The sequence below is a fragment of the Rhinoraja longicauda genome, chromosome 5 (genome assembly GCF_053455715.1).
Source record: "Rhinoraja longicauda isolate Sanriku21f chromosome 5, sRhiLon1.1, whole genome shotgun sequence".
Lineage (NCBI taxonomy): Eukaryota > Metazoa > Chordata > Chondrichthyes > Rajiformes > Arhynchobatidae > Rhinoraja > Rhinoraja longicauda.
Window position 1 is genome coordinate 85,568,172 of NC_135957.1, and position 24,248 is coordinate 85,592,419.

General features: G+C 44.6%; 1 protein-coding gene across 1 annotated transcript in view; it reads left to right on the plus strand.

The window, feature by feature from the left end:
- The window catches only part of cdc40 (cell division cycle 40 homolog (S. cerevisiae)), a 128,925-nt gene that overhangs the window by 71,972 nt on the left and 32,705 nt on the right, over nucleotides 1–24,248 (plus strand). The window contains exons 8-12 of the mRNA XM_078399887.1: nucleotides 1,895–1,969; nucleotides 6,107–6,152; nucleotides 11,643–11,744; nucleotides 14,059–14,174; nucleotides 14,312–14,445. Of these exons, the coding sequence (XP_078256013.1) occupies nucleotides 1,895–1,969; nucleotides 6,107–6,152; nucleotides 11,643–11,744; nucleotides 14,059–14,174; nucleotides 14,312–14,445 (473 nt within the window). The remainder of the gene's footprint in view (nucleotides 1–1,894; nucleotides 1,970–6,106; nucleotides 6,153–11,642; nucleotides 11,745–14,058; nucleotides 14,175–14,311; nucleotides 14,446–24,248) is intronic.

The following is a 24,248-nucleotide window of genomic DNA, read 5'->3' on the forward strand; positions in this document are numbered from 1 at the left end:
CAAAGCCGAGGCTCAGGACGATAAAACACAATCCATTAAACCAACTCTCTTCAGCAATAAAATACAGAGGTTCTTTGAAAGACCCACAAGTTGCCAACAAAGCACTAACTCCATTATTTCTTCTAATCTGTCGATTTGTCTTTGTCACTCTTGCTGAACTGAACCCATTCGATAGTAAAGCATAAAATGCAGGGGTAACTCGGCAGTAAAATGGAGGAATAAGGAACTGCAGGTGCTGGTTTACATAAAAATAACAGAAAGTGCCAGAGTAACTCAGCCGGCTAGGCAGTATCTGTGGAGGGCATGGACAGGTGATGGTTCAGGTATCGGGATCCTGTTTATCCACCAGACACGTCCTCCAAAGATGTTGCCTGACCCGCCGAGTTACTACCGGTAACTTAGCAGGTCAGGCAGCATCTCTGGACAACATGGATAGGTGACGTTTCACAGAGTGCTGGAGTAACTCTGCGGGTCAGGCAGCATCTCTGGAGAACTCTATGTCTATCTTCAGTGTATACCAGCATCTGCAGTTCCTTTCTACACATGTTGCTATCGTGCCTGACTATACGTAGACATGCTGTGTGAAAACGTTGCCCTTCATGTTTCTATTAAATCTTTCCCATCTCACCGTAAACCTATTTCCTCTGGTTTTTGATTCCCCTACTCTGGGAAAAAGTCTCTGGCATGCATCCTATCTATTCCCTCATGATTGTATACATCTCCATAAGATCATCCCTCAGCCATTATACTTTTTGTTGAGAGAACCAACCCTGAGGACTAGAATATAAAAGCAGGGATGTAATGCTGAGACTTTATAAGGGGCCGGTCAGACTGCTTTTGGAGTGTTGTGAACAGTTTTGGGTGCCATGTCTGAGGAAGGATGTGCTGGCATTGGAGAGAATCCAGGGAAGGTTTCTGAGAATGATCCCAGGGATGACTGGGTTAACGTAAGGTGAGCGTTTGTCGGCACTGGGCCTGTACTCGCTGGAGTTTAGAAGGATGAGGGGGGGACATCATTGATACTTACCAAATACTGAAAGGCCTGGATAGAGTGGATATGGAGTGTACGTTTCCACCAGTGGGAGAGTCTAGGACCAGAGGCCATATCCTCAGAATTAAAGGACGATCCTTTAGGAAGGAGATGAGGAGGAATTTCTTTAGTCAGAGGGTGGTGAACCTGTGGAGTTCATTGCCACAAATGGCTATGGAGGCCCTCAGTGGGTATTTTTAAAGTGGATATTGACAGATTCTTAATTAGTACGGGTGTCGGGTTGTGGGGAGAAGGCAGGAGAATGGGGTTAGGAGGGAGAGATAGATCAGCCATGATTGAATGGTGAAGTAGGCGATGGGCCGAATGGCCTATCACTACTCCTATCACTTATGAAATGATGAACTGACCAGGTCACCTGCAGTGTACTAATTGTAAAGAAATCGTTCCCATTTGCATCTGTATGCTTTCAAAAAAAGTTGGATCAGCTAAATTGGTTAAATCGGCTATACCACTTCTGAACACTATGACACTATTGAATACTATTGAATTGTTTATTTTTATTGCTCTATTGCTGGACTGTGGGTGACCTTTCATTTCACTGCATATCTTGTATGTATGTGTGACAAATAAACTTGACTTGAATGCGTTACATACGGAATAAATAGCATGTATGTAGAGATTTTTGCACAGTTTTTGTTTTTATACATTTTTTAATGAATAATGCTTATTTTGGGAGGGTAAAAAAACTACTCAAAACTATTCACTGTAACGTTGACATCTACTGATAAAATTGCACTGCCATACTCCCAAAAAGAACAAAATGAGTCTCAACAATTCTTACTGCAGAATAAAATGTACTCCACGCTTGCGTCTGAAGTAATTCTTGAATCTATTATGTTTCAGGGCGTCAGTGCTATCCGACTGTTTCCAGCATCTGGTCACCTCCTGTTGTCCTGTTCCATGGACTGTAAAATCAAGGTAAAGATTTCTCGTGAAGCCTCACAGTTCCTAATGGTGTTTATGTAGAACCAAGCATAAGAGAATAAAGGTTAATGATGAGTGGTTGCAGAGAAGTACCATAATATGAGTTCAAAGGTATTTATTTCACAAACTGCTGGAGTAACTCAGCAGGTCAGGCAGCATCTCAGGAGAGAAGGAATGGGCGACGTTTCGGGTCGAAACCTCGCCCATTCCTTCTCTCCTGAGATGCTGCCTGACCTGCTGAGTTGCTCCAGCATTTCGTGAAATAAATACCTTCGATTTGTACCAGCATCTGCAGTTATTTTCTTACACTATAATATGAGTTCATGTTCATAAATTCATAAGTGACAGGAGCAGAATGAGGCCACCCGGCCCATCAAGTCTACTCCGACATTCAATCACGGCTGATCTATCTCTCCTAACCCAATTCTCCTGCCTTCTTCCCATAACCCCTGACGCCCATACTAATCAAGAATCTGTCTATCTCTGCCTTAAAAATATCCATTGACTTGGCCTCCACAGCCTTCTGTGGCAATGAGCTCCACAGATTCACCACCACTCTGACTAAAGAAATTCCTCCTCGTCTCCTTCTTAACAGAAGGTCCTTTAATTCTGAGGCTATGACTTCTGGTCCTAGACACTCCCACCAATGGAAACATCCTCTCCACAACCACGCTATCCATATAATGTTAGGTTTTATTAGCATCCTTGAACCATGAATATTTTGTCATCTAAAAACCAAAATAAATATATTTTATCTTTATTCCCTGAAGTGCAGGAGAATGTGGTTATCTTAGAAGTGTATAAGATGGGGGGGGGGGGGAGATTTAATAGGAACCCGAGGGCAGCTTTTTCACACAAGGGTGGTGTGTGATTGAAACAAGCTGCTGGAAGAGGTAGTTGAGGCAGGTACTATCGCAACGTTTAAAAGACGTTTGGACAGGTAAACGGAAAAGGTATGTTTGGAAGGATATGGGCCAAATGCAGGCGGGTGGGACTAGTTTATGGGGCATACAATACAATATATCTTTATTGTCATTGTACCCAGGGGTACAACGAGATTGGGAATGCGCCTCCCATACGATGCAATAATTTAAGTAATTTAGACAGCAGCAACCCAACGAAACGAAACAGTTGTAACAGTTTTGGACAGGGTAAAGTAGGGGAAGATAGGAAATAAAAACAACTGCAGATGCTGGTTGAAATCGAAGGTAGACACAAGATGCTCAGCGGGTCAGGCAGCATCTCTGGATAGAAGGAATGGGGGACATTTCGGGTCGAGACCCTTCTTCAGATATTGTCTGAAGAAGGGTGTCGGCCCGAAACGTCACCCATTCCTTCTCTCCAGAGATGCTGCCTGCCCCTCCGAGTTACTCCAGCATCTTGTGTCTACCTTCCAGTCGGGCTGAAGGGCCTGTTTCCACGCTGTATGACTCATTGACTCTAACTGGTCCTACTTGGTCACTTGTTCAATTAATATATTTCCTATTTAATAAATTAAATTCTGACCCATTCCTCACTGGAAATCTCTTATTAACAAATCTATATTACTTCATATTTTGGCACCACCTCATTATAATCTTATTAAAATATTTGTATAGGAACATAATGTGGATTTATGACTGGAAATAATGCATTTACCAGAAATGAATATTAGCTACATCATTAGAAATCTAGAGGACACCCTAACCATGAATTATTCTTTTAATTTATAAACCCACTACAGTTGCAATATCTCCTTAGTGTCTACTGTTGCTTATTTAAATCATTTAAATGTAGCCTTATTCTGTTAGGTCTTATGATGCTGTCAGGATAGCTGGCACCTATTAATGGGCTCCACACCAGGATGGGTGATACTTTTGCATTGTTTGACACTTGTGATTTGAACGTGTTAATTGAAGAGTAGATCACAAGTAATTATTCTGATTTCATTGTGTCTTGGGTTGCCAACTATCTAACTCCCAAATAAGGGATAAAGGGTGACGTCACCGCCCCGTGCCCCACGTGACCTTACCTAGCCAGCGGCCACGTACTCCCGCCCGGGCCGGGAGATGGGTTGCTATGCAACCTCCGTTAGGCGACGCCCGGGCCTACACTGTCTGGGACTACAGCGGCCCCCGGGCCTACAGTGTCCGGGCCTAATACGGGACAAAGGCAGTTCCGTACGGGACAAACCAATTTAGCCCAAAATACAGGATCTCCCGGCTAATACGGGACGGTTGCCAACCCTAAGTGTGTCACACCTAAAATTGACTGAAAAAGTGAGTGTGGCTCAGGCCGCTTCACAGAGGATGAAAGAAATAGATGTAAAGTTGTTATGGTAAACATGCAAACAGGGCCAAAAATATATGGCAGGCCCTTTAAGTGTATTAAAGGTATGGGCAGATGGATGGGCTTTGAAGCTCCACTCAAGATCCAAATTGCACGAGATCGAGTCAGTCAGTTTAGTTTATTGTCACGTGTACCGAGGCACAGTGAAAAGCTTTTATAGACAATAGGTGCAGGGGTAGGCCATTCGCCGGGACATCCTGTATTTTGGGCTAAATTGGTTTGTCCCGTACGAGACCGCCCTTGTCCTGTATTAGGCCCGGGCACTGTAGGCCTGGACACTGTAGGCCTTCGAGCCAGCACCGCCATTCAATGTGATCATGGCTGATCATTCACAGTCAGTACCCCGTTCCTGCCTTCTCCCCATACGTGCTAACCAGCCAGCGGAAAGACAATACACGATTACAATCGAGACATTCGCAGTGTACAGATACGTGATAAGGGAATGACGTTTAGTGCAAGGTAAAGGCAGTAAAGTCTGATCAAATATAGTTCAAGGGTCCCCAATGAGGTAGATAGTACTACCAGCCAGTAACCAGCGTGACAGGGGATGATGGCAGTTGGAAGGAACCAGAGTTCACCAAGGTCTCAGTACATTTTCTTCAGCCTTCTAATGTTAAATTGGAGGCGTTTCTGGCCCATGATAACTCATCCAGGAACAATTGACCTGGAACCAAGTTAAGAACTGGGTTATCAGTGTACAAGGGTGCAGATAAAGGTGGTGGCATAGAACCGTAAGAGAAAGTTGTACTTGGGTGGTAACCCTATTTGGGATTAAACTAAGAGGAATTGGAAGCAAGCAGGGGCCTGTCATTTACAGATGAGTAAGTCAGCCAATTGGAAAATGGGGCCCAATGCACCAATATTTATATTTGCAAATTTTCTATGTTTCAAATTCCAGAATGTTTTCTTGCATTAAGGGTTCTGTTTAGGCATAATAATAGTTATATATGCCTAGTTTTGTTTCCCTAAATCAAGAAGAGTTTCGGTCTCGTCCAGCCAGAGAAGCAACCGAAGGCGGAGATCTGTGGAATTCACTGCCACAGACGGCTGTGGAGGCCAAGTCATTGAGTATTTTTAAAGTGGAGACTGACAGGTTCTTGATTAGTAAGGGTGACAAAGGTTACGGGGAGAAGGCAGGAGAATGGGGTTGAGAGGGAAAGATAGACCAGCCGTGATTGAATGGCGAAGTAGACACAATGACCTAATTCTGCACCTATGACTTATAGAAACTTAGAAAATAGTTGCAGGAGGAGGCCATTCGGCCCTACGAGCCAGCACCGCCATTCAATGTGATCATGGCTGATCATCCACAATCAGTAACCCGTGCCTGCCTTCTCCCCATACCCATTGATTCCACTAGCCCCTAGAGCTCTATTTAATTCTCTTTTAAATTCATCCAGTGAATTGGCCTCCACTGCCCTCTGTGGCAGAGAATTCCACAAATTCACAACTCTCTGGGTGAAAAAGTTTTTTCTCATCTCAGTTTTAAATGGCCTCCCCTTTATTCTTAGACTGTGGCCCCTGGTTCTGGACTCCCCCGTCATTGGGAACATTTTTCCTGCATCCAGCTTGTCCAGTCCTTTTGTAATTATATACGTTTCTACAAGATCCCCTCTTCTCATCGTCCTAAATTCCAGTGGACATGAAGCCACTGCAGCAGTACACTCAAGAACAGTTTGTGTTTGGAAATCAAAATCTGCCCACCATATAGATGCAGGTCAGAGACCGGAAGGGGGGGAAATCTGGAGGGGAATTGAAATATGATCTCTCCATTTCATCTTACATTAAATGTTTTGATTGCAGCTTTGGGAAGTTTACAATGACCGCAGATGTATTCGGACATTCATTGGTAAGTAGAATTGTACTCTGCAGGCTCAGGACAAGCAACTGGGGAAGATCAGATACTCAAGTATATTGGCTATTAAAGAGGGGCGGGCGGTGTTACATCATTTGTCCTTTGTTTAAAGGGAGTGTATCTTGGATTATGGGTTTGGCAGAGTTTATTTCATGAATTACAGCCTTGACTACATGGTTAAATCTTGATAATTCGGGCATAACTCTGAAATACCTTGCTCGGTTTTATGAAGTTGGTCCACCCCATAGCTAAGCTGCAGCGAAGATTTCATTCAATTGTACAGGTGCTCCTCACCTTACGATGCTTCGACTTACGATATTTCGACTTTGCGGTGGTGCAAACGGTAGGTAGCGAGCTTCCGGCCACGTGATCGTGTGTATTCAATGCATTTCAACTTATGATATTTTCGGTTTCCGATGGGTTTCTCAGAACGTGACCCGATTGTAAGTTGAGGAGCGCCTGTACAATGTAAAGTTTTTACCTTTTTTTTTTACTTTGAATAGTAATTGAAAATCTAAATTGCTATTGGTATTCCCTCATCCTTCTGTGTGGAGCACACACGTTCTCCCTGTGACTGCGTGGGTTTCCTCCGGGTGCTCCGGTTTCCTACCACATTCCAAATATGTGCAGGTTTGTAAGTTAATTGGGCTCTGTAAAAAAATACTCCCAATATGTAGGGAGTGGATGAGGAAGTGGGGTAATTTAGAACTAGTGTGAACGAGTGATCGATGGGTTGTTGGCGTGGATTTGATGGGCTGTTTCCCTGCCGCATCTCTAAACTAAAATTGAAAGAACGCCAGCGTAGAAATCTCCGATGATTTACCAGTCACTGTTTGCAGCACGGAAACAGGCCCTTTGACCTACCCAGTCTGCACCGACCAGCGATCCGTGCACACTTACACTTTCCTACACACACTAGGGATAATTTACAATTTTACCAAAGCCAATTAACCTACAAACATATATGTCTTTGGAGTGTGGGAGGAAACCGGAGCAGCCGGGGGAAACCCCTGCGGTCACGGGGAGAACGTACAAACTCCGTACGACAAGCAAGTCAACGCTGTGGTAAAAGCCAGCTTCTTCCAGCTTTGTACCATAGCTAAAATCAAACCATTCCTCCAATTTGACGACATTGAAAAAATCATCCACGCATTCATTTCCTCCCGCCTACTGCAGCTCCCTATACATTGGGATCAGCCAATCAGCCCTGTCCCACCTGCAATTGGTCCAAAACGCCGCAGCTAGACTCCTGACGGGTACCCGTAAAAGGGACCACATCACCCCGATTCTGGCCTCTCTCCACTGGCTCCCAGTACGGTACAGAATCAACTTCAAGCTCCCCCTATTCACATATAAAGCCCTAAACGGGCTTTCCCCCCCATATCAAAAACCTACTAACCCACCACTCTATCTCCAGGTCCCTCAGGTCGGCCGACTTGGGGCTACTGACTATCCCGCGGTCTAGGCTTAAGCTCAGGGGTGACCGCGCTTTTGCGGTTGCAGCACCTAGACTGTGGAACAGCATCCCTCTCCCCATCAGAACTGCCCCCTCCATCGACTCCTTTAAGTCCAGGCTCAAAACCTATTTCTACTCCCTAGCGTTTGAGGCCCTCTGAGGGGGCGCTGTGAACTGTTTATGTATGTGCTGTTATGTTTGTGTGCCATTGTATGCTCGTTCTTAGTACCTGAACTGATGTACAGCACTTTGGTCAACGTGGGTTGTTTTTAAATGTGCTATACAAATAAAATTGACTTGACTTGACTTGACTACAGACAGCACCCATAGTCAAGATCGAACTCAGGTCACAGGCGCTGTAAGGCAGCAACTCTACCGCTGTGCCACTGTGTCTGTCACCCCACTGAATCGAGAAATTTCTTATTATCTCGATACCAAACTACCTGCCCTTTATTGTGAGGCTGGTTCCAGAATCCTCAGTCAGGGGAAACAGCGGAGTCGATGAGATTGCATCTTTCCACATTATATTCCATTGCAATCTTATTGCCCGGTCAGTAGTCTGAATTTAAACAGCTAAGCATGTCGTTCTATGGTTGTAAAATTGTTTGTAATGGGCTGTAGGCTGTAAAATTCTATGAAAATTATGCTCCCTGTTCCACAGTGTGTAGGTGAGTTTTTATTGGCATGCGAAGCCATAATTTGTGTACACTGTCTGGCCAGAAATATCTTAACTTCATTTTTGGGCAAATTTGGAAATGTTTCAACGAATATTTAAAAATGTAGGCTATCTAAAAATAAAGACCTTAAGGTTTATTTATAATAATTCAGCTTCTATCTTAATCATAAGTTCGGTTCAAATGCCAAAATTAATTAAGACTCTCTACAATGTTTACAAATTTAATTTTAAAACTGTGCATTTTCTGTAGGCAACCTTTAGGATCTAAAAAAAAAATGATTGGTTATCCAGGCAGGTTGAAAACAGCCGAACTGTTGGATCCTGGGATTCCTTCAATTTGACAACTGACAGAGAACAAAACAAATTTCTTGCCTCAGACATCACTTGCTGTCAGTGGAAAGCCATTATTCTTTCCCTGCCAATTGCAAAATCTCGCTCATGCGAATACAGCCCCTCGCGTTTTACACATGATTGACTTGTGCATTTTTGAAATAACCCTCTTGTTCCTTTAATACCAAAATGTGAATTACCGCTGGTACTTTTGGGATAGACAATAGACAATAGGTGCAGGAGGAGGTCATTCGGCCCTTCGAGCCAGCACCGCCATTCAATGTGATCATGGCTGATCATTCTCAATCAGTACCCCGTTCCTGCCTTCTCCCCATACCCCCTAACTCCGCTATCCTTAAGAGCTCTATCCAGCTCTCTTGAATGCATTCAGAGAATTGGCCTCCACTGCCTTCTGAGGCAGAGAATTCCACAGATTGAAGTAGAGAATTCCACAGATAATGCACTCAAATTTACCATGACAGAGTAGTCGTGTACACGTTTAGTTTTTGGTTTTAGAGATATAGCGATCACCGCACATTAACTAGACACTACACACTACACACACTAGGGGACAATTTACATTCCTAACAAGCCAATTTACCTTCAAACCTGTACGTCTTTGGCATGTGGGAGGATCTCGGAGAAAACTCACGGGGAGAACGTACAAACTCCGTACAGACTGCACCCGTAGTCGGGATGGAACCCGGGTCTCTGGCGCTGCAATCGCTGTATGGCATGCAACTCTACCGCTGCACCGCCAAACGTTGAATGCACAAGATTTTGAATTACACACTGCTTTTCAAGCACTTAACCCCCGCTTAAACTTTCGTAATGATTAATGGACATTGGTTGCAATCTTTATCAGGACTGACTTTGCAATTGAGTAAAACATGGTAAACTGTGTTTTAAGGGAAGGAGCCTTCTTAGACAGCAAGGATATAACACCTGTCCCTATACCTCCTCCCTCACCTCCATCCCGAGACCCCAGCTGGCCTTCCAGGTGAGGCAGAGGTTCACATGCATACCCTCTAATCTCATCTACTGCATCCATTGGTCCCAATGAGACCAAGAATCCCAATGAGACCCAACTCAAAGCTCGAATCTGGTCCTCCATCACCTACTGGATCTCCCAGTTGCTAACCGTTTTAACTCCCTTTCCTATTCGCACACTGACCTTTCTGTCCAGGGTCACCTCCATTGCCAGAGTGAGGCCACGCACAAATAAAGGAACAGCACCTCATAATCTGCTTGGGTAGTTTACAACTCAACGGTACGAACATTCAATTCTCCAATTTTAGATAACGACACAATCCCCCCCCCCCTCCTATTCCCCCATTCTCTCACCTGTGTCCCACCTGGACTCGCACCTATTTCACCTCTCCCCTTCCACCTACATTCCTTTCTCTAGCTTCACAATTCTTCAATCGTTTTGTCTCACACCGTTTTTGTCATCTCTGGCATTTGTCCAAGCATCTGCGTATCAAATACCCCCTTATCTGTATCCACCTGTCACCTGCCAGGCTTTGTCCTGCTCCTCCTCTCTTCCAGCTCTCTCCCCCTCACTCTGAAGAAGGATCCCGATCTGATGCATCACCTATCCACCTTCTCCATGGATGCTGCCTGATCCACTCCAGAACGTTGTCTTTTTTACAGGAACAAGCTCTTTGGCCCACATGCCAAGATAAACTGATCAACTCAGCCTGCACATGATCCATATCCCTCGATTCTTTGCGAATCCTGGTGTCTATCTAAAAGCCTCTTCATCGCCACTATTGTATTTGATTCCACAGCCACTACTACCTGTGTGTAAAAAAAATTGCCCCGCACTTAGAAACATAGAAAATAGGTGCAGGAGGTGGCCATTTGGCCCTTCGAGCCAGCACCGCCATTCATTGAAATCATGGCTGATCATCCAAAATCAGTAACCCGTGCCTGCCGTCTCCCCATATCCCTTGATTCCACTAGCCCCTAGAGTTCTATCTAACTCTCTCTTAAATTCATACAGTGAATCGGCCTCCACTGCCCTCTGTGGCAGAGAATTCCATAAATTCACAACTCTCTGGGTGAAAAAGTTTTTTCTCACCTCAGTTTTAAATGGCCGACCCTTTATTCTTAGACTGTGGTCCCTGGTTCTGGACTCCCCCGACAGTGGGAACAGTTTTCCTGCATCTAGTTTGTCCAGTCCTTTTATAATTTTATACGTTTCTATAACTTACTTCTCCTTTGAATTTTATCCCGCTCACCTTAAAGTTGGGCCCTCTCGTCTTTGACATTTCCACCCTAGAAAAACAAAAATGTTCTAACTGTCCATCATAATTTTATATACTCCTATCAGCTCCACCCGACATTCCAGAGAAACCAATGAAAGGATGCCCAATCTCTACCTAAAGCTAATCCTCCCTCAACTAGGCAGCATTTTGCAAACCTCTATTGCACCCTCTCCAATGCTTCCACATCATTCCTGTAATGGGGTGTCCAGAATTGCATACTTTTAGATCAAAACCACTCCAAATGGGATGAGTAATATTGAAGTAATCAATCTGAAGCATTTGTACAGCTGCGATTGAGCAAAATGAGCCGTGTTCAATTTAGTACCTGCATGTTAAAGACACATTTTGAAAGATAAATGGTGCAATAAGCTTCTGAAACCATTTCTCATTGCAAGGTTATTTTAAAACTCTTGCAACATATATCAAGAGAATATATTATGCACCATTTTGTAGTACAGCTGAATCTTTATCCTACTGAAATGGAAATCATTCCTGCCTTGACAATTTGGCCTTGTACTGTCTGGCCTTTTCTGTATTTGCTTTATCTTTATGCCGTGTCTATCCATTGATTTCCTCAGGGCTAATCGCTTTACTACTCCATTGATAGCTAGCAATAGGTGTCTTATCAGAGCAGAGGTTTATTTAGTACATTGTAATTTTGGGAGAAAACAGCTGAAGTGTAAAACGAAATATTTGCAGCTATTGTGCCTTAGGTGCTCATGTATTTTCTCCCTCATCATCTCTGTCCTAAGGTCACAGTAAAGCTGTACGAGATGTGTGCTTCAATAATGATGGCAAACAGTTCCTCAGTGCTGCTTATGACCGCTACCTGAAACTCTGGGATACCGAGACAGGTAGGTAAAAGCACTTAGTTTTGTTTAAGAAAAGACAAAGTGCTGGAGTAACTCAGCGGGTCAGGCAGAATCTCTGGAGATCGGGGATAGGCAACGTTTCACAGAGTGCAGGAGTAACTCAGTGGGTCAGGCAACATCTCGAGATCGGGGATAGGCAACGTTTCACAGAGTGCTGGAGCAACTCAGCGGGTCAGGCAGCATCTGTGGAGAACGTGAATAGGTGACGATTCACAGAGTGCTGGAGTAACTTAGCGGGTCAGGCAACATCTCTGGAGATCGTGGATAGGTGATATTTTGGGTTGGAACCCTTCTGCAGACTGATTGTAGTGGGGGGAGAAAGCTGAAAGAGCTCACCCCCTACTACAATCAGTATGAAGAAGGCTCCCAACCTGAAACGTCACCCTGTCCATGTTCTCCAGCGATGCTGCCTGACCCACTGTGTTACTCCAGCACTTTGTTCTTTTTTTCGTAAACCAGCATCTGCAGTTCTATGCGGTCTGAAGAAGAGTCCCAACCCGAAACATCACTAAACCACGTTTTCCAGAGATGGTTGTGGGTGGGTGGGGGACACTGGGAGGAGAGGGGGGTGGAGAAAGGAAGGACATCACCTCAAGTTGGAGAATTCAATGTTCATACCATCGGTTTGTACGCTACCCAAGCAGGCTATGAGGTGACGTTCCTTCAGTTTACATATAGCTTCACTCTGGCAATGGGGGATGCCCAGGACTGAAAGGTCGATAAGGGAAGTGGAGTTAGAATGGTTAGCAAGCGGGAGATCCAGCAGGCTTAGGACCAAATGCAAGTATTCAGTAAAACAGTCGCCTGGTCTACATTTGGTCGTGAACATTGAATTCTCCAATTCTACGTAGCATCCCCCCAACTCCCCCCACCCTCTCTTTTCTGTGCCACACCCTGTCATGCACCCATCACTCCCGCTATCATGCCCACTTCCCCCATGTCCGCCACCTATATCCCTTTATCCCTTCCTCTAGCTTCACATTTCACTCCTCTCCTGATCTGACCCCCTTTTACATAGAAAATAGGTGCAGGGGTAGGCCATTCGGCCCTTCGAGCCAGCACCGCCATTCAATGTGATCATGGCTGATCATCCACAATCAGTCCTCCATTCCGCTTCCCCCCCCCCCATACCCCTTGATTCCGCTAGCCTTAAGAGCTCTACCTAACTCTCTTTTGTCTCCTTTTCATCTCTCGCCTTTGTCCACCAATTTGTCAATCAAAACCCTTCACCTGTATCCACCTATCACTCGCCTGGCTCTGTCCCATCCTACTTCTTTTCTTGTTTTCTGCCCCCTGTACTACAGTCAGTCTGAAGAAGGGTCCTGACCCAAAATATTCGCCTGTCTTTGTCCTCCGGAGATGCTGCCTGACCCGCTGATTTACACCAGCACTTTTTGTGGTTTTTTAAAAATGTTTTCTCTTAATACTTTACCAAATTGTCAAATTGTATTGAGTGCCATCATTTTACTCGGTGGGAGCTAATAGGGGGATACAGGGGGAGTTTACTCATGTATGTGATTCTCAGGTGATTAATTGTACAACACTGTCAGTGAGAAACATAGACAATAGGTGCAGGAGGAGGCCATTTGGCCCTTCGAGCCAGCACCGCCATTCATTGTGATCATGGCTGATCATCCACAATCAGTAACCCGTGCCTGCCTTCTCCCCATATTCCAATGTCCTTCCTCAAATTAGGAGACCAAAACTGCACACAATACTCCAGATGTGGTCTCACCAGGGCCCTATACAACTGCAGAAGGACTTCTTTGCTCCTGTACTCAAATCCTCTCATTATGAAGGCCGACATGCCATTAGCTTTCTTCACTGCCTGCTGTACCTGCACGCTTACTTTCAGTGACTAGTGTACAAGGACACCCAGGTCTCGTTGCACTTCCCCATTACCTAATCAGACACCATTGAGATAATAATCTACCTCCTTGTTTTTGCCGCCAAAGTGGATAACCTCACATTTATCTACTTTATACTGCATCTGCCATGCATCTGCCCACTCACTCAACCTGTCCAAGTTACCCTGCAACCTCCTAACATCCTTTTTGCAGTACACACTGCCACCCAGCATTGTGTCATCTGCAAACCTGCTAGTGTTACTTCTAATTCCATCATCCAGATCATTAATATATATTGTAAATAGTTGCGGCCCCAGCACCGAGCACTACACTCGCCACTGCCTGCCATTCTGAAAAGGACCCATTTATTCCGAGAAGATATTCATGTTTTATTTTGCTGTATAGTCAAATGCATTATGATTTACCTTTTCATCCTATCTTGCTATCAGGGAAATGCTTGGCCAAGTTTTCTAATCGAAAAGTCCCATATTGTGTCAAGTTTAACCCTGATGAAGATAAGCAGAATCTGTTTGTGGCCGGGATGTCAGATAAGAAAATTGTCCAGGTGAGAGATCCGTCCCCATTTTGAAATGTATTATCAGTGACGTCTAATTATTGTTCCAACCCAGATCCTATTTACAACAAAAGTCATCGTCACTCTTAAAATCCCTGATGTGAAGCATCGACATTTTGTTTCTGCAGTGGGACATCCGAACTGGAGAGATTGTGCAGGAGTATGACCGGCATCTAGGGGCTGTCAACACGATCACATTTGTGGATGAAAACAGGCGATTTGTGAGCACGTCTGATGACAAAAGCCTCCGAGTGTGGGAATGGTAAGTTTCCGTGCCAGTGTGACAGAGAGAGCATAGAACTGTACAGCATAGGAACAGGCCCTTCGGCCCACAGTGTCTAAGCTCAGTTACACTAAGCTCAGTTACACTAAGCTCAGTGTGCATGTTCAAGGTTTCACGGTCAGTTTATTGTCACATGCACCAATTAAGGTACAGTGAAATTTAAGTTACCATACAGCCATACTAAGTGAAAAGCAACAAGACACACAGCCAGATAAAATTGAACATAGACATCCTCCACAGTGGATTCCACATTCCTCTCTGTGATCGAAAGCAATAAAGTTCAATCGTCTTCCTCTTGTTCAAACCATCCGCCGTCGTGGCGGTCAAAGCCCCCGCAACCAACGATCGAAGCCCCCGTCGGGGCGATCTAAACTCCCGCGTCAGGGTGGTTGAAACTCTCTCCGTGGCATGGAGCTCCCTAATCGGCCTCTTCTTACCAGAGACCACGGGCTTCACGATGTTGAAGACCACAGGCCCCGCAGTTGGAGCTTCGATCCCCAGCAAAGGGATCGCAAGCTCCGTGAAGTTAATGTCTCACGGATACCCACGGCTTGGAGCGCCCGTCAGTCTCCGGAAAGGCCACCAACTCCTCGATGTTAGGCCGCAGTGGGAACGGAGATACGATACGGGACAAAATCGCATCTCCGTCGAGGTAAGACATTGAAAAAAAAATCCTCCAACCCCACCCCCCACATAAAATAAACCGAGGAACACTAAAACATACTAAAAATAACAAAGCAGTGTGGTCCCTATCTCTCTATTCCCTGCATATCCATGTACCGGTCTAAAAGTTTCTTAAATGCCACTTTCGTGTCTGCCTTCACGTTCACCCTAGCAGCGCAATCCAGGCACTCACCACTCCATACATCTCCTTTAACTTTTGCCCTTAAGTTTATAAGCGATAGGAGCAGAAGTAGGCCATTCGGCCCATCAAGCCTACTCTGCCATTCAATCATGGCTGGTCTATCTTTCCCTCTTAATGCCATTCTCCTGCCTTCTCGCTACTGACCCCCAGACTAATTACCTTAAAGCTATGCCCGCTAGTTGTTGATATTTCTGCCTCAGAATTCTCTGCCTCAGAAGGCAGTGGAGGTCAATTCTCTGAATGCATTCAAGAGAGAGCTAGATAGAGCTCTTAAGGATAGCGGAGTCAGGGGGTATGGGGAGAGGGCAGGAACGGGGTACTGATTGAGAATGATCAGCCATGATCACATTGAATGCTGGTGCTGGCTCGAAGGGCCGAATGGCCTACTCCTGCACCTATTGTCTATTGTCTATAACATAGAACTGGTATGTGCAGTTGATGGATGGTTGGCATGAACTCGGTGGGCCGAAGGGCCTGTTTCCATGCTGTGGGTCGAAATTATACTAAACTAAATTTGCAGAAAAGTAATTGCAGTGGACAAAAATCTGGATTCTAATGTCAAGAGTGACCTCAGTGATATGTTCCTTCTGTGGTATTCTTTGTCGTTTTCGTCCATAGATACAGGCAATCGTCTGTTTCTTCATCTCGTAGTCATTCCCCATTCAAATGTGAAATGTAGCACACTCCAGGCACAATATTCAGAGGATCATTGATGTATAGAATGGTCAGAGCTCACAAGAAGGCCATTCGGCCCATCTTGTTCATTGGCAGCTTTCTACCAGAGACAAACATCATGCACAAGTTGGTCAAAGGGCTTGCTTCTGTGCTGTACCACTCTATAATTCTAAGTAAAACTATATAAAAATAATCAAAGGCAAAAGATAGCATGTAATTTAAAAAAAATGTAATATATATAAAAATATTATGAATATAGATTTGCTTTTTATGCCATAGTTTAGGATTGCCTCTGGTGTTTTCAGTCTTTGTTACTTCCAAACCTCTCCAGAATCTATTTGAATGAATGAATGAATGAATGAATGAATGAATGAATGAATAAGTTTATTGGCCAAGTATGTGCACATACAAGGAATGTGCCTTGGTGCTCCACTCACAAATGACAACACAAACATACAGTTAACAATTAAGAATAAAGCATAAACACGTCAAAACAATAAGGATACAACATTCCGGTCTAAACATGTGGGTGAAAATAAACCAGAGCAAAAAAGAGACGACAGACTTTGGTTATTGAGTAGAACTATCACTCGTGGAAAAAAGCTGTTTTTATGTCTGGCTGTGGCTGCTTTGACAGTCCGGAGTTGCCTTCCAGAGGGAAGTGGTTCGAAGAGTTTGTGGCCCGCTCGCTTCCTGGCCCTTGCAGTGTACAGTTCGTCAATGGGGGGAAGGTTGCAGCCAACAACCTTCTCAGCTGTGCGAACGATCCGTTGCAGCCTCCGGATGTCGTGCTTGGTGGCTGAGCCAAACCAGACCATGATGGAGAAGGTTAGGATGGACTCAATGATAGCAGTATAGAACTGGACCATCATTGCCTGTGGCAGATTGTGTTTCTTCAGCTGCCGCTTCTGTTTCTTCTGTTGGGCCTTTTTGACTGTGGAGTCGATGGTGGCCCCTCATTTAAAGTCCTTGGAGATGATGGTTCCAAGGAACTTAAATGACTCCACAGATGTGACTATGGTGTTGTTGATGGTGAGTGGGGAGAGGGGTGGGGGATCTCTTCGAAAGTCTACAATTAGTTCCACTGTCTTGAGACCATTGAGCTCCAGGTTGTTGCGATGGCACCAGGACGCCAGCTGTGTCACTTCCCCTCTGTAGGCAGATTCCACCCCATCCTGGATCAGCCCAATCAGGGTAGTGTCATCCGCAAACTTGAGGAGCTTGACAGAGGAGTCTGTGGAGGTGCAGTCGTTGGTGTAGAGAGAGTAAAGGAGAGGGGAGAGTACGCAGCCTTGCGGTGCTCCTATGCTGAGGAGGCATAGCATTTTTTCATATTTCCTGGCAGAGCATTTATTGAATCCATTATTAATGCACAAGCTCTTGATATCTAGAATACCTTGTAACAGTAATTAGTTGTTCCATTAGGATAGGCCAGTTGGTACGTATTATCACTTATGCGTGAAATAAAACGGTGTGAATCTTAAACTGATTTGTTCCGTTTTTATAGACTGTACAGTTGGAATGAATAAATAATTGACATTTATAGTAGGGGAAAAAATCATTCATTTTAATTTCAGTTCCGTGTTTAGTATTCTATATGCTTTTGGAAAGGATCTTTCGTTAATTGAATGTTGTTCAAATCAATTTGAATGCCTGCCTGAGGCTTTCAAATTTCAACAAACTGATGCACACTAAATGCTTCATATTCTGCTTCATTTTTAGAATCAGATAAATCTGGTGCACAACGTGGTGTGATTAATATATTGACATTATTTTTAACACATCAAAGTAAAAGCAAAGCATGTGATTGTCATGTTTTCATGTTGATTTGAAGGAGAAAATATACTACAAAAAAAATACTACCAACACCATCTGAAGGAGGGACCTGACCTGTTCCTGAGTTCCTCCAGCACTTTGTGTTTTGCTCCATTCCAGCATCTGCAGTTCCTTCCGATACAAGGAACTGCAGATGCTGGAATGGAGCAAAACACAAAGTGCTGGAGGAACTCGGGATCAAGTCAGGTCCCTCCTTCAGATGGAGTGTTAGTTGCTGGTTTACACCGAAGATGGAGGCAAAATGCTGGAGTAACTCAGCGGGACAAGCAGCGTCTCTGGAGAGAAGGAATGGGTGACCTTTTTGGGTCGAGATCGTTTTTCGGGATCTCGACTCGAAACGTCACCCATTCCTTCTCTCCAGATATGCTGCCTGTCCCGCTGAGTTACTCCAGCATTTTGTGTCCATCTGCAGTTCCTTGCTTCTCCACTGCTAACACTTTATTGGATCTATCCCATTCCCATGTCATCTCACATCATACGGTGCAGACAGTGCTGATCTCCGAGCTCTCCTCCTGACTCACCAAAGCAGTTTGAACAAGATTTACTTAGGTAGCTGAGAGTAAGCTATTCCTAGCTTTAGTTTTTTTTTGTGTCTGTTAGGTTGATGGTTGATGTGAGTCAGAATGCTGCAGATTAAAGTATCCACTCCAAGAGTTACAAACCTAAACTGAGAGGAGGAGATGCCGATTTTAAATCAGATAGTCAAACATTTTAGATAGACAAAAAAGGCTGGAGTAACTCAGCGGGACAGGCAGCATCCCCGGAGAGAAGGAATGGGTGACACATTTCAGGTGGACATCTTTCTTCAGACTGAGAATCAGGGGAGAGGGAAACTAGAGATATGGAAGGGAAAGGTATGTAAATGGAAGATCAAAGCAGACGATGATCAAGGAAATGTAGAATAAGAAAATAACTGCAGATGCTGGTACAAATCGAAGGTATTTATTCACAAAATGCTGGAGTAACTCAGCTGGTCAGGCAGCATCTCAGGAGAGAAGGAATGGGTGACGTTTCGGGTCGAGACCCTTCTTCAGACTGATGTCCTGACTCCAGTAATAATTGACTCCAGTAATAATAGTGACTACAAGAGTAATTTTGTGACTTTAAAGTGCTTTACCACTGCCCTAGAGGATGCAGCATAAATACAATCTTGTTCTTCTATTCCTTTTGCTAGTTTCATTTTAATGGGAAGCAATTTCTTTGTGGCCAAGGACCAGTTGGATGTTGTCCATGAGATGTCGTGTGATACCGTGAGCTGATGCTTGACCACGGGTTATTAGAGTGTAGGCATAATTCTCTGCTTTCCTGAAATTCCAATCTCAATGATACTCATTCACTTTTTTTTTGTTTTATCACGCTTTTAATGTTAGTTTGTTCTGTTTTGGTGTCACAGTGTCATTTAAATGAAAAAAATACTTGCATGGGTGTTTTAGTTGAACTTTTGGTGTTGAGTTCTGAGCAGCCTTTAAAACTGAACTTTTGGATTTACGTTCAGGTCTTCTCCCGCGGTCAATGACACCAGCCTGACCGCGGGAGAAGACGGCAGGGGAAGGGGAAAGACATTCTGGCCTTCCATCACAATGAGGAGGGGACTGGAGGAGACTCGCTGTGATGGATGTTTCTTTTTTTTGTGTGTTGGTTGGGGTTGTGTAATTTGCTTATTTTATTGCTTTTATTGTTGGACTGTGGGTGACTAAATTTCGTCCAAAAAACTTGTTTTTTGGATGACAAATAAAGATATCTTGAATCTTGATTGTCACAGTAAAAAGCTTTGTTTTGCACACTATCCGATCAGATCAGATATACTACACTCAAATACAATCAAGACAAACTCAAGTCCAATAGGTAGATTAAAGGGGGAGATACAGAGTGCAGACTATATTTCTCAGCATTGTAGCGCATCAGTTCCACAGACAAATGTCCTGAGTTACTCCAGCTTTTTGTGTCTATCTTCGGTTTAACCCACCATCTGCAGTTCCTCCCTCCACAGTTCCACAGACAAAGTTCGCAATGGGGTAGAGGTGAAGAGAGTACCCTAGCTTATGGAAGGATCATTTGAAAGCCTGATAACCGAGGGGTAGAAGCTGTTCCTAACTTTCAAGCTTCGGGACCTTTTGCCTGATGAAAGCAAAGCAGGGAATAGAGGGAATGACTGTGATGGGATGTCTAATTATCCTCCATCGGGTGGCGCCACCACACTGGCTGCCTCGCCAGCAGTCTGTCTGTCCTTTCTACTGTTTTATTATTTCAAGTATGTGTTAAAAGTGTGTTTTAGTGTTTCTTGGTTTGTTTTATGTGGGGGATGGGGAGGAATTGGGGGAAACTTTTTTTCAATCTCTTACCTCGACGGAGATGCGATTTTTCTCCGTGTCGTATCGCCGTCCCCACTGCGGCCTAACATCGAGAGTTGGCGGCTTTTCCTGGAGACTGGCCCGGCCCTTCAAGCCGCGGGCGCGGCGCGGACTTATCATTGGGAGCTGCGATCCTTTGCCGGGGATCGACTTTGGAGAGCTCCAACTGCGAGGCCTGTGGACTTTAACATTGGGGAGCCCACAGTCTCTGGTAAGAAGAGGCCGACTCGGGAGCTCCATGCCGCGGTGAGTGTTTCCACCGTCCCGACGCGGGGAATTTCGATCACCCCGACACGAGGGCTTGGACCGTCGGCAGCGGCAACTGTGGCCGGTTCAACAGCCCCGACCGTGGGTGAACAAAGAGAAAGATGATTGAACTTTATTACCTTCCATCACAGTGAGGAATGTGGAATCCGCTGTGATGGATGTTTATGTTAAATTTTACTATGTGGCTGTGTGTCTTTTACTTAGTATGGCTGTATGCTAACTCAAATTTCACTGTACCTTAATTGGTACTCGTGACGATAACTTGAATCTTGAATCTAATGATGTTGGCTGCTTTCCCACAACAGCATGAAGTGTAGGTGGAGTCAGTGTCGGGGCGTCTGGTCTGCCAAGCTGTGATGCAGCTCGCTAGTATGCTTTGCTCTCGCTATTCTTCATGCCACTATCTGCACAGAGTGCGGAACATGGACATTTGTGACAGACTTCGAAGTCTAAACTTGTCCATTTATTCTGTCACTGGACCTGCCAAGGAGCGCAATGCCAGAGCCCAGTCCCTCTGGGATTTACAGCCTTCTGTAGCAATTAATTCCACAGATTTACCACTCTCTGGCTAAAGAAATTCCTCCTCAGTCCCTGTTTATTAGTAGTTGATAGAGCAAGATTTAGAGATTTATTTTGCTTTAGTTCAATGTTCCTTTGGAAGAAATCCAAAGCTTAAATTCTCGATAGCTGAAGGCATGGTCACTAATGGCAGTGCGGCTAAAATGGAGGATGCACAAGAGCTTTGTACTAGAAGAGCACAGAGGCTTATAAAACCAGAGGATTCATTTATTTTGAGGAAGTTACTAACAGTACCAAGAATGTAACGCAAAAGTGACTTTTCTCATAATCAATGGTCGAATGGTGAATCTGGAATTCATTGCCACAGAATGGATATTTTTACGGCAGAGTGAGATAGATTCTTGATTAGTATGGGTGTCAGGAATTATGGAGAGAAGGCAGGAGTTAAGAGGGAAAGATAGATCAGCTATGATTGAATGGTGGAATGGACTTAATGGGCCGAATGGTCTAATTTTGCTCTTATCATTTCTGAACATGAATACATCTGCTTCCCATGGGGAGTCTGTCTGGCACTCACTTCATGCTTTCTCCTGCCATGCTTCTGGCTTTGCACGTGTTACATCTATGAATCAAAACACAAAGTGCTGGAGGAACTCAGCGGGTCAGGCAACGTCTGTGGAGGGAATGGACAAGCACCGTTTTGGGTTTTTTCTGCCTACTACAATTAGTCTGAAGAAGGGTCCTGACCGAGTGTTGCCTGTCCATTCCCTGCATTGTGAGAAAGTGGGATAACATGGAACTAGTGGGAACAGGTGGGAACAGTCCTTTGAGGTGAGGCAGAGGTTCACTTGCACCTCCACCAACCTCATCTGCTGTATCTGTTGTTCTCGGTGTGGGCGAGACCAAGAGCCCACTGGGCGATCGTTTCGCTGAGCACTTACGCTCAGTCTGCTTTGGCTGCATGATCTCCCGGTTGCCAAACATTTTAACTCCCCTTCCCATTCCCATACCCTTCCTCCACGCAAATTCGAGGAACAGTACCTCATGTTTCAATGGGCAGTTGATTTCTCTAATGTTGAGTAACCCCCACATTCCCTCTTCCCCACCCCTCCACCCCAGTCGTTGTACCAGTTCCACTGTTCGCATCCTTGTACCCCTCTCATCGTCACCTTTTCCCCAGCCAACAATGGAGCGTTGTAGGCTCCACCTATCTTGAGTTACTCCAACACTTTTTGTCACTTTTGGGAACAGGTGATCATTGGCGCGATTGTTGGCGCAAACTCAATGGGCGGAAGGGCCTGTTACCAGCTGCATCCCTGTCTCTAAAACCTGAAGATGACGCCTGACCCGCTGAGTTCCTCCAGCACCTTGTGTTTTGCTCAAGACTCCATTGTGCCTCTGTTTTACATTTTGTGAATGCAATGGCACATTTCTTAGGAAAAGGGACCTTGATATTGATCCCTTTTCCAGTGCACTCCATGAGCTCACATTACACTTTTTAAGGTTTTACACATAACAAGTGCACCTTTGTCAGCAATGCTTTTCCGTACCATCTTGAATTTAATGAATCTTCTAGAAGAGTAGAATCAATGCCTTCAAACGACTTGCATAAGCTTGTTCAGATTTAATGATTTGGGACAGCTGATTTTGCATCGTGGCCACACAGTCAGGCCCATGTTATCCATGCATATTTTTCTGGATAATTATATGGTAGCAACTCCTGTGTTTCATTTAGTGAATTTTGTTATTTTTAAATGTCTAATCCCGTTGCCAATCTTTATACTCATATTTTGTCAATTAAGAAGTCAGCACTTTCCACAACATTCTTCATATGGATTTCTGGTACACAAATTGGCAGCCAAATTCCTTCAGTTTGGTTTAATTTAGAGATACAGCTTGGTTTAGAGATACAGGGTGTAAACCAGCCCTCGGTCCACAGAGTCTGTGCCGACCAGCGATCCCTGTACACTAGCACTACCCTACACACGAGGGACAATTTATAATCTTTACCGAAGCCAATTAACCTACAAACCTGTGCACCTTTGGAGTGTGGGAGGAAACCGGAGCACCCGGAGAAAACCCACGCAGGTCACGGGAGAACGTACAAACTCCGCACAGACAGCACCCGTAGTCAGGATCAAGCCCGGATCTCTGGCAACAACTCTACCGCTGCACCACTGTGCTGCCCCAACCAGTTTTTAGTCTTGTTTTAGTTAAGCAAGATTCATCGTATTGTAAAGGAGCCTGACTTTTACAAAGGGAGTCCTTAACATAGAACATAGAACTTTATTGGACTTTACGTTGCACTAAATGTTATACCCTTGATCTGTATCTGTGCACTGTGGACGGATCATTGTAATCATGTGCAGACTTTTTCACTAATTGGATAGCACACAAATAAAACTTGTTCACTGTACCTCGGTACTCGTGATAATAATAAATTAAACTAAACAGTACAGCAAGGGAACAGGCCCTTTTACCTATTTACCAGCCTTTTTGTTGCCCTTATTGCCTGCCTCCACCACCACCCCTGGCAGCGCGTTCCAGACACCCACCAATCTCTGTGTAATACTTGCCGTTAAACCTAAAGCTGTGACCACGAGTGTTTGATTACCAAACTGGGAGAAAGGTTCTACTCTATCATTTCCTCTCAGAATTTTATATACTTCCATCAGTTTTCCCCTCAGCCTCCAACGCTCCAGGGAAAACAATCCAAGTTTGTCCAATCCCTTCTCACAGTTAATACCTTCTAATCCAGCAGCATTCTGTTAAACCTCTTTACTCAACTGTACTTTGCTTCGCACTTGTAACATGTTCATTATGCTCATGCGACTAGAAATTTGCATCTTAAATACAACAGGAATCAAGTTATACAAGAGGAATCAACGGATATGGGGAGAAGGCAGGCACAGGTTACTGATCGTAGATGATCAGCCATGGTCACAATGAATGGCGGTGCTGGCTCGAAGGGCCAAATGGCCTCCTCCTGCACCTATTTTCTATGTTTCTAGGATGCTTTTTTATTTCTGTGGTGTTGCACATTACATAGTAATTAGTAGCAGGAGTAGGCTTTTGGCTCCCTGAGTCTGCTCTGCTGTTAAACCTGGTCATTGCTGATCATATTGTCTGTACAAAAAAGGAAATAGATCATTCAGCTTGGCCACCGTCATGTCACCCATACACCTTTCCAGGAACGGCGTGGTGGTGCAGCGGTAGAGTTGCTGCCTCACAGCGCCAGAGACCCGGGTCCCATCCTGACTACGGGTGCT